This window comes from Helobdella robusta (genome assembly GCF_000326865.2).
Source record: "Helobdella robusta unplaced genomic scaffold HELROscaffold_3, whole genome shotgun sequence".
Classification (NCBI taxonomy): Eukaryota; Metazoa; Annelida; class Clitellata; order Rhynchobdellida; family Glossiphoniidae; genus Helobdella; species Helobdella robusta.
Window position 1 is genome coordinate 896,038 of NW_008704501.1, and position 15,441 is coordinate 911,478.

General features: G+C 30.6%; 4 protein-coding genes across 4 annotated transcripts; 1 reads left to right on the forward strand and 3 right to left on the reverse strand.

The window, feature by feature from the left end:
* Positions 1-4,767: 4,767 nt before the first annotated feature.
* On the reverse strand, positions 4,768-6,368 carry HELRODRAFT_161033 (hypothetical protein; the record flags this gene model as incomplete). The annotated part of the gene is made up of 4 exons (XM_009021014.1): positions 4,768-4,873; positions 5,439-5,812; positions 5,867-6,058; positions 6,183-6,368. The coding sequence occupies 4 exons, from the start codon at positions 6,366-6,368 to the stop codon at positions 4,768-4,770; spliced, it is 858 nt and encodes a 285-aa protein (XP_009019262.1).
* A 129-nt stretch (positions 6,369-6,497) lies between these two features.
* Positions 6,498-8,947, reverse strand: HELRODRAFT_161034 (hypothetical protein; the record flags this gene model as incomplete). The annotated part of the gene is made up of 5 exons (XM_009021015.1): positions 6,498-6,544; positions 7,583-7,658; positions 7,717-8,031; positions 8,208-8,440; positions 8,908-8,947. 5 exons carry the CDS (start codon positions 8,945-8,947, stop codon positions 6,498-6,500), a joined length of 711 nt encoding a protein of 236 aa, XP_009019263.1.
* Positions 8,948-9,424: 477 nt separating this feature from the next.
* HELRODRAFT_161035 (hypothetical protein) lies at positions 9,425-10,856 on the forward strand (the record flags this gene model as incomplete). Its single annotated transcript, XM_009021016.1, has 3 exons — positions 9,425-9,476; positions 10,248-10,307; positions 10,660-10,856. 3 exons carry the CDS (start codon positions 9,425-9,427, stop codon positions 10,854-10,856), a joined length of 309 nt encoding a protein of 102 aa, XP_009019264.1.
* Positions 10,857-12,180: 1,324 nt separating this feature from the next.
* HELRODRAFT_161036 (hypothetical protein) lies at positions 12,181-12,588 on the reverse strand (the record flags this gene model as incomplete). Its single annotated transcript, XM_009021017.1, has 2 exons — positions 12,181-12,445; positions 12,521-12,588. The coding sequence occupies 2 exons, from the start codon at positions 12,586-12,588 to the stop codon at positions 12,181-12,183; spliced, it is 333 nt and encodes a 110-aa protein (XP_009019265.1).
* Positions 12,589-15,441: the final 2,853 nt, after the last annotated feature.

Here is a 15,441-nt window from a genome sequence, read left to right on the forward strand (position 1 = left end):
AACTTAGAAGGATCAAGTTTAAGACACATAGAGTCAGACCAAGCGATAATTGAAGAAAGACATAGAGATAGATTATGAAGAACACTATTGAGATTAGATGGAGGAAAAGAAGTATAGATGTAAGAATCATCAGCATATAGTTGACTAGAAAAAGAAAAGTTATTAATAATACGAGGTAGTTCAGAAGTATAAAGTATAAATAGAAGAGGGTCAAGGATAGAACCCTGAGGTACCCCGAAAGTAAGAGTAGAGGAGTTAGAAGTAGAATTATTGAGAACAACAGAAGAAAAACGATTACAGAGATAAGAAGAAAACCAAGATAGACAAGAATCAATAATATTAAAAGAAAGATGTAGCAGCCTTAAGAGAATAGTATGATCAACAGTATCAAAAGCCGAAAAAAAGTCAAGAGCAAGAAGAAGAGTAAGATTACTAATGTCACTAGAGAGAATTATTTTTATGCTTTATCTGTGTGGGATACACATTACAAATACCAAATAAACAAAATTGAAAGTGTACAGAGAAGATTTACAAAGTTTATCCCGTCTCTACATCATCTCTTATACCTGTCTCGACTGCATGCAGTTGGAATGCATACTTTGGAACGTCGGAGGTTAATTTCTGATCTATGCCTTCTTTACAAATACTTCATAACCTCGTTCAAATAGACCTAAATAGTAATTTCATTCTATTTCTGTACTTAACAACTCGGGGACATCAAAGTAAATTGCATGATTTCAATCTTAGTGACAACTCAACTAAATATTTCTTCTGCAACCGAATCATTCAAATATGGAATGTCTTGCCAGAAGATGTCATCTCTTCAACCTCATATGCTGTCTTCAATAATCAACTGCTCTCTGTTGACTTTAACAAAGTTTTAACTATTAAATAACTATCAATACTATCATAACTATCAATACTATCATAACTATCAATTTATCAAACTTTATTAAATTGGTTTTTCTTATGGTATTATTTCGCGAGGATGATGGTCAATATAAATGTTAACTATGATTTTTCAAACTTATTTCTCCGTGTCGACGTACATTTTAATGAAATTCGTTTATTTTTATTTTTTCTGTCTAGTTAAGTGCTTCTTTATGGCCCTCTGAGCAGTTTTGTCAATAAATAAATATATATATCAATATATGTTGGTAATAGACCATAATTTTTACAATATTCTATAAATTCTACCGAACGTTTGGCGTTAATATGTTTGTAGTTCGTTTTTTCGATTTTTCTCACTAAAGTTTTTTGGTGAACGTTTAGTTTATTAAAATTCAAAATAAACTTATTTTCCGAATTCATGCTGCACATATTTCGATTCCGAATGAATCATCATCAGTGTACATATAAATATATCATCATATATAAACAACAAAAAGTACTGATGATGATTCATTCGGAATCGAAATATGACCTTATTACGCGGAAAATAAGTTTATTCGGTAGAATTTATAGAATATTGTAAATATATATATATATAAATATATATATATATATATATATATATATATATATATATCCCTAAGTAAGTAATGGGAATGCGACGGTACCGTATACGGATTTTGCCTTTTCTTGATGATCCTACTCTTCTCCTTCTTGTTACTTCATTAGTCTTATCTAGGATTGTTTATTCTAACTCGCTCTACTATGGTCTTCCTTATTCTACACTCTATCCTTTAAGTAAAGCTTTTAACTCTGCTGCTCGTCTAGTTGCTCGTGCACATTTCTTTTCTCATATATCTCCATGTCTCCATATCTTGTTCTTTTGCACCGGCTACCTATAAAATATGGAATAATTTTTAAAATTTGCCTTTTTAAATTTTTAAAATTCATATATCTCCATATCTTGTTCTTTTGCACTGGCTACCTATAAAATTTAGAATAATTTTTAAAATTTGTCATTTATGTATAAGTCTCAATCTAAATTATTTTTTTATCTTTTTTTTTTAGATATATTAATTGAACCTAACCGCCCCGGTTTACGATCATCTTGTTCTCACTTCTTCTTAACACGTGTTAAACACTCTTTTGCTAAATCTGCTTTTGCTTTTTCTGGCTCTTTTCTCTGGAAATCTCTATCTACTTCTCTGGCTATTTCTCTTCACTTACGAAGTTCAGAGCGGATCTCAAGACCCATCTGTTTGCAAAATTCATTGAGGAGCGCTGTTGAACATCGCGGAAATAGCGCTTTATAAGCTAATTGGTTGATTGATTGACTGACTGACTGACTAATTGAAGGATTGATTGATTGATTGAATCCTTAGATCTAAAGTTGAGGATCCACAATTTTACGTGTCCAAAGTCAGCCTTTAAAACGGAAATTTTTCTTTGATTGGCTGTGAAAGTGTTAACATTTCTGAAAGTTAATTCACCTAGAATAAAACTATCGGATTCATAATAAATAATTTAAATTTGACTGTTTTGATATTGACTTGGTTAAGAAAATTTTGATTTTAATAAATTTTAATGAATGATCCTGTTTCTAACTGTGCTTTATATGACTAACATTACAACTAACAAGTTGATACATCTACGTTTTGTAACTATTAGTTTGGTTTGTCAGAAGAAAGTTTTTACAAGTATTTCGTTTTGAAACAGCAATTTTGGTTTTATGATCGCATGCAAATTGGATCCGGATTTGGATCCAGATACCTCGGAGGTTTGCTGCCCCAGCTTCTGACCGTCATGGCGATAGTGTAATTGTAGTGTAACCGTAACGTAGCGGATGTAATAATGTAATATAAAGTAAGTAAATAAAGCTAAACGCTAAACCAGTACCTATTATCTTTAATTTAAAGGTTAGCTGCCCCAGCTTCCAGCCGGCGGTGTGATAGTCATAGTGTAATAATGTAATTGTAAAGTAAATAAACGCTAAACTAAACCTAACTAAACTAAAGTGCCAGGTTGATTGGAAAAATATCCGGCCTCTCATGCAATGTGTGGTGTGCGTTGTTTCATGTGTATTTGCGCATTTGTTTTTTAATGACATCTCTGAAAAATATTAAATAAAAAACAAAAAATTGAAATGGAAAAATTAATAAGTATAGTACATTAGTATAGGGGCAACACCAGTAAAAAATTAAATAAAATGGTCATGAAATAAAGCTTAAGAAGCCTTAAATAAGAGGATGTGTTTTCAGTTGTTTAGGAAAAATTATAAGCTTTGCATTTTAAAACAATGTTTATTTATTCCACCATCAAATTCAAATATAATGAAACAACCTTTATTTTATATGATTTTGATTTAGACTGAAATATACCATTTTCGTACAGTTATCAATTATTAATAAAAACAGGTTAATTATAACTGGGGTTATGCTGCTTGAGCCTGAAAATAAATGTGCTACCTTGGGCCTCAAACATTTTCTTATGAGCACATAGCTTTTCATGGGCTTTCGCTCACAATTTTGCCTATTATAAACAACACCTTCATTGTCCGAAATGGTAATTCCTTCTGATTTTCTATACTTCCTAAAATGTATTTTAGAATTAGGGATTTTTTGCAATTTTATGTCTATTTAACAAATAATGTCAAAAATTTTTAAAAATATATTTAAAATGCCTTAAAAGATGGTGAATTTAAAAATAAATTTATGGGTTTCAGTTAAAATTATTAATATTATTGGAATAAATAATGATTTTATTAAATAACGTTTAGTTAAAATTTTTGGATATCGAATGATCTCATTATTTGAAGTCAAGCCGCAGCATTAAATGCTTTCTCTGCCTGTTATGACATAAAATTTAAACAATCTTGATTTCAAGAAAAATATTTTTAATTTTCATAGTGATCATAAAGATCTCATTATTTGAAGTCAAACCACAGCATTAAATGCTTTTTCTGCCTATTATGACATAAAATTTTAAAAAATCTTGATTTCAAGAAAAAATATATTTAATTTTCATAGTGAACAATCAATTAAGTAAACATTTGCATAAACAAAATTTGTTATTGCAAGAACTCTTCAACAAACATAATCTTTTACAATGACATCAAAGAATGTCGCAATTAAAAATTTCAAATAAAAAATTTTCGTAAGATTCTGTAAATATTTTTTTTCGGTCTTTCATTTTTTACAAAAAAATGAATTCACATGCATCAAATAATTTTGTTGTATTAGAAAACTCATTTGTAAAACAAAAGAAACAATACAGAAAAAATTCTGAAATCTAATTAAAAACATAAATTGCACGAAGCTTGGCTGAGTTGTTAAAACATCTCTTGCAAATTGTTGTTGTATGAAAAAAGCAAGTGGGACACAAAGGCAAATCAAAAAATACTTTGCCTCAAACACTGGAACAACTCTTACATGCTAATTGTGTCATGATGTTCCATTTCCGGTGTTTGCTATTTTTCTACTTGAGAAGATTACATCCACCAGAAAGCAGATAACTGGTAGGTAGTAATTGTTACTATCATTTTTTTCTTGTGCCCAATAACTTATAATTTATATACCTTCCATCCTTCAATTTGACCCAAACACAAATAATATCATTATTAATGTATTATTTGTTGCTATTTTTTAACTATCTGCTGTTAATAAGCCACTAAAACCATGGTTGATATGTCCAAGTTAGCAAACAGTGCATCATTAACCAATCCACCATTTGCTAACAGTTGATGCTGTTTCATTTGGCCAACGAGATTTCATTTCTGCCCAAATGATTTTTTTAAATTTTTATTACTCTTAAAAGGCCACTTTTCGTTGTTGCATATTCAACTAGCAATTTTCGCATATCTCCACATTTCTTACCTAACTATTCTAGAGTATTTTTAGTTCTATCTCTAGCACCCAAAAATCCTAGAGTGGCATATGGCAAACACTTGTTGAAATAATTAGCAATTTCCAACAACTTTTTTTGTCTATAGTGATAGATACATTAATTTTTGAAATTATTAATTTCCAGTACTTTCATTTTCATGTGATATTTGATATACATATTCGTAATTTTACCGGCTAGTTTAAATCCTCAAGTGGTTTGAATTTAATTAAATTTTACCAAAAAATTCCAATCAATTATTATTTCAGCAAAATTAAAATGTTAATTTTATATTTTTAATTTGAATCTAAAAATTTCTCAAATTGAAATTGTATTGATCTTTTTTTTTAACATCAAGTTTAAAATAAAAAAAAATAGTTTTGAAAATATTTCAGCTAAGTATAAAGTAGAGACCTGTCTATCTTGTGATTTTTGACTTTTGTTTTTGAATTGGATGAAACAGTTGTTATTTCATGTCTTCTTCTACTTGGTACATACACACACATAAACACACACAAACAAACAAACAATTTTTATATGATTAACAAACACACAATTATTATATACATAATTAACAAAATTTATCATGCACTCATTGAGTGAAGAATTCCAGTTCTCCATTGATCAAGTCTGTAATGAAACTTTCTACTGACAGGTTCTTCATCTACCTCCCAGTAGCTGATGATGAATTTGTTTTTTTTCTCTTCGTTCTTTGTATCCTGCCAATGAATGTTAGCTCCTCTTTCTCGTCACTCATTGACCACTTGTGGTATAGAAGTTTGTCTGTCAATGGTCTTCCAGCAAAGATGTCGTCAAGAAAGACTTTTTGCAGTTTATCAAGGCTGGAAAATAATGGGTTCTTAGAATACCCATTATTAGTCAATAACTTAAGGACTGCATGTTCAGTCTTGTAATTTTTGTCCTCGGTTTTTTGGTTGTTTTCGTCTTTCCAGGATGGCATGCTCAGTCTGCCTCTCAGTGTCATTAAAGATGTGCCGAACCTTTGCACCCCATGTGATGGCAAACTTGATTTTGTTTTGTTCTTGTTCTGATTTGGCATTCAACCAATCCCTGGTGGGTTCATCTTTGCTTTCACTTTTGCATCTACAAATCCAATGTTAGTATAATGTGATTTTCTTATAAAACAATCAGACAAACCACGGATTTTTTTTGCATGGATGTTGTGGAAGAGTGCTGAGCTGGTGTCTGCAATCATCTGATGGGCAGAGTTAGACAACTCTCTAGTGAGGTAGTTTCCCATCGGTCTTTCCAATACTTCTATGACACTCTGCATAAAAGAAATTAACAGTTTATATAACATATCATTGTTATAAACTTCGTTCATCAAAGACAGGAGCATATTATCTTCTTTAAGGGGGTTGATCATACACATCAGTTTTTATCAGCACAACTTTTGCTGGGTGGTGTAGCATTTTCTCAATCACTGACTTGCCCAAATTAAAAAGCAGGTCCTTAGGATCAAATTTATTATCATCAAACTGTGTCAATATTTTATTAAAAAAACAATGTCTATGCTGTATTAAACAAAATAAGGGCAAAAATTGCACCAAAAATCTAGTTAAACATTTCCAAGCCATGTGTGTCTCAGCCGCGGACCACTACTGAAAATTTGTTACTAGCACACTTGAAATTTATATATATATATATAATTTATTTTTTCATATAATCACGTAACAGCTACACATAGTTAGTATAACATATGTAGTTCATAGTATAACTATTAGACTTAGAGAACTACAGTTACCATACTTACCTATAGGTGTATTAAAATTGTTATTTAAAATTATTTATTATTATTCCATATAATAAAGAACTTTCTTCAAATCGCAGACAATGGCATTGTAATGTACGGTTATGTAAAGTTTTTACTAGTTTTTTACTAGTCAATTTAAAAAATTTTAATAAATGTTTTAACTTCAAATTAAAAAATATAATGTTCGTTTTACATTGATGTTTGCATTGCATACACCGTATGTATATCACGGCGTATCTGGCATATCATCAATTTTTATGTCAAATATGAAACAAATTGTAATTGCATCTTTTATAATAAACAAATGTCACTTGCTAACAATAATGGATAATAATAAACAGGTGGTTTTTAATGTGCCAAGTACATTAGAAATAATGCTACATTTAATTTTAGTGTGAGCCTTGAGCATGCACAGTTGAGCATAGCTTATCTAAATGAGGCGTAAAGCTCGTAAGACTCAATTGCAATTCACACTTTGCTTGTGGACCACCAGGCAAATGTCCGTGGACCACAAGTTGAGAACCGCTGTGTTACAATATACCAACTTCATCTACAGGCTGGTGATGATCTTTACAATTATGCTTAGTTTAGAGCTTGAAGTTGTACCATGACTCCCACTTGGTTGATACCAATCTATAATGACTTTGTGACTTCGTTTCTATTTTTGCTATGCTATGAAAAGGTTTTTAAGATTTTAAAATAGTTTGTTGAGTCAACTAAAAAAATTAGAATAAATACTGTTTAAAGAAACTGCGGTTCCTCCTTAGCCAATTCCTCCTTCTTGTCAACTTATGGATGCTGTCAAAATCTGCCCAAAATCTGCCAAACATTTCATAGCATTAGATGCATTTTTTTTAATGGATGAAATTGCAACTTGAATTGATTAAGTGGGTCTGAAGTTCCTTCTTTAGCATTTGATGGACACAATTGTTGACTGAAGCTGTATCTGCAAGACATGATTTCATTTTGGACATGAACCGACAGTGAACTTGGGTAACTTCTAACCTGCTGAACTGTGCGTATGTCTCTGTGACTAACTGTAGAGATGAAACAATGTGACGGTGTAATCTACAGCTGTGCCATCTGGAAGTCTGACTGAAATCTGGAAATCTGGCTGTAAAGATTGTGTTGCATGCTTGTGATGGTGAGAGACATAGTTGGAATTTTACAACATGCTTATCAACAACTGCTGTGGCATCATGAGCAAGAGTTACCGAATCACACTGGTACAACATTTCACCAACTTGTAGATAAGCAAGAATACTTAATTTGTATGCCATTCTAGCAATGTTGGATGGGTGTGCAACATATCTCAATGTGGAAGAGTGAACTGTTTCATTGAAGTACTGTAGCGTGGCTCCTATTCCTGTTGTGAAAGCATTTCCCAAGCGGGCCCTGTAGGTAAACTTCTTGTAACAAGAAGAGTATTTCCAAACTTTGTACTTACTACTTTGACACTTTCCTCTTCGTCTTTTTCCAACAGCAAACTGATCAAATAATATATCTCATCTGTTTATTAATAGTGTCTCGAGCATTTTAAAACTCCTGTCTTTTCTTGCAGTTCTTTTTGCAGATCCTCCTAAAATGGAATAAACTGGCACATCATTACCAACTTCAGCTAAGTAAGTAATTTTCTCCTCACGTAGAAAAATGATCGTCTAACTTTTTTCACTGGTCCAAATGAAAATGTGTTGATTTTTTTATTAACATCAAGTTTAAAATAAAATATCTTTTGAAAATATTTCAAGAAAGTATAAAGTGGAAACCTGTCCATCTTGGATCTTTGACATTTTCTAATTTGTGATCTGCTTATTTTACAGAATTTTGTTTTTGAATCGGATAAAATGGCTTGTAATTTCGTGTCTTTTTCTGCTTGGTACTTGGATTTCCAATGATCTGCAGAATCCAGTTTTATTTTGGCCAAGTGACTCAATCTCCGGTTTGTTTCTCACAAACTAGAAAACTTACTTATTTTTTGTTTCAATGTAAAAATTGTTTGTTTATAATTTTCAATTCTTAAATTTTTGGTAATACACTTTTAACAAATATGTTTGATTGGTAGAAAGAACTTTCTTTTTTGGTGGTTGGGCACTAACTGTTGGATAGATTTTGCAGTGTTGGGCTGGTTTTAAACTGTATGTGGGGCTTCTTGATTCAGACTGGCCGGCTAATCGTGATGTGATTCACTGGATAATGACTGTTTTTCTGACTTATCTGGGGTCTGATAGAAAAACGGTTTCCAAAGGTATTCAACAACTCGGTCCCATATTAATTTAGATTATGTTTAAAAGTGGTTGAAGTTTTACGAGTTAATTTTATTCTTCTAACTAAATTCCAGTTGTGTACTTGTACATCAAACACACTGGTTCTTTTTGGAAAAAAGAACTTTTCTTTTGTTTCCATATTAGGAAATGAACAAAACCATTCAGTAGAGGCACTGAAAACCTTTAATAATTTTTTTCAACAAAAACTTTCAGGGTTTGAGCTTGCATTTTTATATAGAATGAGAATGAGATAGGCTTGCAAAACAGGAAAATCTGCAAAAACAATAAATTTTTCATGTATCATTCAATTTTAACAGCAAATAATACAAAATATTTAAAAAAAGATAGTAATTTGTAATAGTTTTTTTTGTTTAATTTTTTTCTACTAAAACATTACAAATGAATATTTAATTTAATTGTTTAGAGAGTATTCCAGTTGTAAATGTAAATTTAAACTTGAAAGGCCTTTTCTTAGCATAATTCTTGCTTGTGCCAAACTTATTAAACCAGTTTAAAATTAATAATAATAACATAAATCATATTAGGTAGGTGCGATTTCAAATTCAGTGGTTGGAAAAGAATATCAGATGTTGGCCGATACTGCTAATAAAGCGACATGTGCGAGCCCCCTATGCCATCTGTTCAAGTTGATTCCATAGTCCAAAAAGGTAAATCATGTTTTTTAAAAAAATGTTTAGTTGGAAATTAGCTTTATTGATGCATTTTTCCAGGTTTATACTTCGTTTGAAAAAATTTTACAAAAAAACGGCTACATCAAAAAGTTAAATTAGTTTCAAGAAGTAGAAATGTATGATGGCGGAAACCGTTAAAGGACGTATAAGCAAGATTTGGAATCCATTTGTTGTCGTCAGTCAATCAGTCAATTAAATTTCGGGAGCTTATTAGCGTTTAAAAATTTTGTATGTATTTGAATTGGTTTCAATGAGTCGGAAAATTTTTTAAGTAGGTATAAGACATTCATTAACACTACTATTCATAATTATAGATTTATAACAACAATTAAAATTTTGTATTTAATCAAAATACTATTTAATATATGATGCTTGACCTGATATTTTTATTGTTAACATTGAAAACTACGCATCTTAAAAAAGAAAATTAAATCCTCCGTTATAAAGTTATAATGTATGTAAACTCTAAAAGAGCCATCAAGAAATCATCCAAGCGAGCATTAAAAATTAAATTTTTTGCACTTTAATTTATACACTGATTAATTATTCGATAAAATTAACAGAAAAATTATAAATTAATGACTCAAAGATTAATTTTCTGAATCACAATGATTATTTTTATTCTTTCATAATTATCATTTAAAATCATATATACTAGTTTGATTGGATCTAAACTCCGCTTACGAATTTGTTTGCACTCTAACTTATTGTAATTACAGAACAATGAATGATTTCTGGACTATTTAGAAGACAACCAAGATGTTTGGAAGAAGCCTTTATCAAGTAAGCTACACAAGAAGTTCCAAGGTGAGAGGACTTAGCAATGGCATGGAAAAGAGAATGTTGTGGTCCATATTTTACCTAAAACGCTGTTTTTTAATGTGTAACAACAGTTTTTCTGGCTTGATACAAATACTGCTCACAACTAGATTTGCCTTTGTTACTATATAATAATTTTTTTACATAATTATGCATATTTGATATTTCCATTTATTTTCGTCATTTTCAAAATGAACGTTAAAAGATGAGTTACATCTTTCGATTTTACATATTTCTGCGACTAGATTGTGATTGAGCTTTAAAGACTGTTTTTGCTCAACATGAGTTATGCATACATTTTTTCAAATTTCACAAGTTATTGATATATCTAATATTTCAGTTGCATACTCAAAAAGATTGAAATCAAAAAACCCAATAAAACCTGGTCCATTATTGGTTGATTTGTCTGATGCTGCTATCAGGAATGCCGTCCTCTTGGCAGCCAAAAAATTGAGAGAATTTGACAAATTCAAATCTGTTTACATTAGTCCAGATTTGACAGAAGCTGAAAGACAACTGGATTATAAATTTAGTTAGGAATGAAACGGATTGAATGCAGAACTTGGTGTAGACTTGCCCTTTCGGTATAGCATCCGTGAAAATCAGGTGCATAGATTCAGGAAACTTCGTTAATTTATATTCAACTCATGATTGAGCAGGTTTTCTAAACAGACACAACACCCTACACTGTATGTATTTGAATGCTATTTTTTAGGTAAACTGAATGAATTTAGAGGTTGTTGAGACGTATAATCCATCGGTTATTGGTGTAAATGAAATATAGTTTAAAGATAGCTTAATTGGTAATTTAAACAACTTTAATGTATATAGAAGTGATGGCGGAGTGTGTCTGTTTATCAATTCATCTCAATTCTTATGATGTCGTGGAAGTTGTTTTCAATTGGAGCAAAATTGTACAAGTATAGGCAGTTATTTGTCTTGATCGTGATGAATATTTGGTGGAGTGTATCTATAGACCGGATTATTTTGTGGATGTGATTTATCTTGAACTTGTCTTCAAACAAGCCAGGTATTACATTCACTATAGAAGTTTTAAAGATGTTCTGACAATGAGAGATTTTAATTTCACATCAATGGAATGATTAAATGGGTCAATCAAAACCATTAAAAACGTCAGTGGCATTGAAATAAATTTAGCGAAATAATTAAAGACGCGTTCCTCTATCAACATGTTAACGTACCAACATTTCAAAAGTCCAATGGTGTAACAAAACATTTTGGATTTGATTTTTACAACGGGATCGGGAAACGTATTTATATTTTGCCACTTTTTAAGGAATGAACAAGACATAGAGGCAGAGAGAATTACTTATTCAATACAGTGGCAAATACTTGGAACTCATTACCAAATGAACTTGTAGAATCAATAAACAATTTTAAAGCAAGTATTGATTGTTGGATGAACAATTTTATTAATATAACGCACGAATGCATTGAAACTTTGTTTTTGTCCCACCGGTTGCACAATACTTTTTGTTAACTGAAAATTATTTTTCGAGAACTCAAAGCGGATGAAAGTCTGATGAACGTGACTGATGTGAAGCCGACCAATCAATCAATCGAACAATCTTATTTATCATGCCAGGGAATTGTACCACTGACTAACAACTGAAATGAACTTAAACGTTGTATTTTGCTTGAATAATGCTGTTGTCCTGTGTTCGTTGTCCTTTGGTTATTTTGTTCCTTTGGTTATTTGTTAAATTTATGTTAATTTATTTTCGGTAAAACTCCGTTATACCATTCAATAATTTATTTTGTTCATATTTAAAACTGAAAAAACAAAATCACAACGACGCATGAAACTAATAAATCGATGACCACGACCGCTCGGTGTGCGTTACTTTTTCTTGATGATGGAGTCACCCAAACTGTCGAGGTAACGTTTGTGAATGGGTTCGTAATCTCTATCGAGGTTCTCATCGTTGGTCGGGGTCCAGCGTCTTCTGGGGAGCTTATTTATAAATCTGGGCATTGAGTTGTGGTTGAAGTATTTGTGAAGTCTGTGAAGGTCTCTCCTGAGTCTATTTGTGTATTGTTCATTCACATCGTTGCTGTATTCCATGTTTGCGTTCTGCGGGGTTTGCTCCATGTCTTCAAATGAACTTTGAAATATTAATAATAAACTATGGATTAAAAATAAATCCATAATAAAGATCATTTTCATAAAATGAAGCCACCTTGATAGTGCAGTCTCACACAAACAGAGCAGAACAACAGTTAGAAGGAATGCTCCAAGCATGTTCATGATTAGGACTTGTCAACCAACCAATTGATTGATCAATTAATCAATATATCTCGAAGCTGAGCTGCATTGAATATGAAAATAAAAATTATATTTAATGAACATTTATTTAATAACGATGACGAAACCAGAACAAAAATTCAATTTTTTGCATATTCGTATGTCACTACGAGGCGGGCCGTCATAAGACAGGCTTAGATGTGTAATGGATAACGTGATGATTGGTAGGATTAAAATGCCACAATTGATTTGATTGGCTTACTAGAATGACGTCATGCTTGTGATAGATGTGAAAAAACCAATGAAAAACGGTTTAACATTTATTATAGATTTGAGGGTATCAACCAAAAACGTTTCAACATTTACCTCATCGTCATTGTACAAACAAATTTGTCATCATTATAAACAAAAGACAACAGAAAGTAAATTTACAACGCTATCAATCATTCAACAGAAAATAAAAATAATGTAAATGTTGATGATGATCATGATGGGATGATAGTGTGAAAAAAATGTTTATAAAAGAAAAATGTTAATTAAAAATTTTTGAGCTGCTGCTAAGAAATCGTTATTCAAATTTAATGTTTTTATTCGTTGGACGATTGCTGTCGTGTAGAGTGGAGTGGAGTTGCATGCGAGGATTCGTTGCTATGGCAACTATAGTACCGTTCAGAATTTCATTTCAAATGTGGTGCCTATAAGTGCAACAAAAAACTGGATGGCAATAATACTAAAAATAAGAAAAATAATAATGAGAATGTTATTGATATTGTATATTAGTACCATAAATTTTTTGAAAATGTAACAAGGAGGAATAAATAAAAACTTAATTTCTGCTAGGTTTTATAAATTATAATTTGTATGGCAAAAAAATATGCGATGCAACATTGACTTGATATATACATACATACAAGATACGACAAAACGGTACAATACCGTAAACGAACGTTTAACTTCAATTCAACGCGACCAACAACTTTTGCATGATCAAGTTATTTGGTGAGGCAAAAACAAGATACCATTCAAAAGCCCGCAAAAATTTTGATGTTTTACTTGATAAAAAGGTGTAAAAAATAAATGAAATCAACAATTCTTCAAGGAAATATATTACCACATCGTTTCACGTTTTGTGAGCTACCGGAAAAACTTGTCCCTCAAACTGAATCAAACGAACTAAACTGAATCTAATGAACTAACCACGAAAAGATTAGTTGAAGAAAACTGCGTTCAACTCTGTCAAACATATAACTTTAAAAAATTCAACAAAAATAGATAAAAAACTATATTGCGTCAAATTTTTGCGAGATAATAAAAGAAGGTCATTTAAGGATTTTGTTGGATTTGAATCTGATGACAATTTCAAAATAAAGTAACTCCAGCACTCAGTTTATATGATCAGAAATAAGTTGTTACAATTACACGTTGTTGAAAAATACGTGAAGGAATTAGGTGATGATAGCTGATAGGTTTGCTATATGGGTGGTATAATATTTAAAAGCAAAAATAAACTGGTGGCCCACCTTCATAAGCATTCATTATCGAATTTTCAAATGACAGCCACTATGCTTTATGATGGGGAAACTAGAGGAGGCAATCGTTTCTCATTTTAGAAATAATGAGATGAAGAGGCGTCATTAAAATTCATTTACCATATTGTTTGGCATTCCTAATGTTTTTGCCATTTGAAAATACCTTTAGTAAGGATCAGCGTATGGCTTTTGCTAATGCTTAATGATTTCTCAATTTAAAAAAGAAACGTGACGTCATTGTTTATCACGTAGGTTTCCAAGTGAATGTTCCAAGTTTTTCCACTTAATTGATATTCAGAAAAAGTTTCAAATGTTGTCGAGATGAGTTGGCATGAAAATGTGGATATTTTCCTCAATGTGGAGGCATTGGTTTAAATGTCGTCATGTGGATGTTGCTGCTTTTTAAGTTGCTGAGGTCCTTTAATTTTACTAACTAAAATTACTAACAACGTGGAAAACTTTTGAATTTAGTTTCAATGCAGTTTGTAATTTTTGAGGCTTCAACATTTCAATCAACATCAAAACATAATTTCTATTCTTTTTTGTTAATATACGACAAAAAATTTAGGCAATATTAACGAAAACATATTTCCTAAATCGTATTTTGTTTCATGTTTTTTCTATTTTGTATTAATAAATTCTCAAAAATACTGTAACTGAATATTAATAATAACAATAATAACAATTATAATAACAACAACAATAACAATCTAATTCCCATTTGAGCATAGGAAAATTCATAGTTTCTTCAGCTCCATCAAGACAATTTTAAGTCACCATTACATCTCTAAAAGGAAGCATAAACAACAAATCCATTACGAAATACCTAATAAAATACGTAATAAATTACTCTATTTATTTGCCTTTTTAAACCATTACTTTATTTTATTTTCTTTATTTTTCATGCTTTATCATTTTTTTAAATTTTTTTTCGTTATCATTTAATACTATTGCATTGTATGCTGTAACAGTTTCAGCGTCTGTCAGATTGTGATTTTTTAAATAATAATAATAATAATTATAACATCTTTAAAGGTGTTATAATTATTATTATTATTATTATTTAAAAAATCACAATCTGTAAATGGGAACTCTTTTATTTTTTTTCCAAAGAAGGGGCGAAATAAATATTCAATGAAATAAAATAAAATAAAATGAATTAAAATGAGAAAGTAGTCTACGATGCTCGCCATTATAGATATAAAATGCGCACAACGAGAAATGTAATCAGTCTTAATATAGTTATACATTTGAATGATAATAATAATAATATAATAATAATATAATAATAATAATATAATAATAATTAATAATAATAATAATAGTT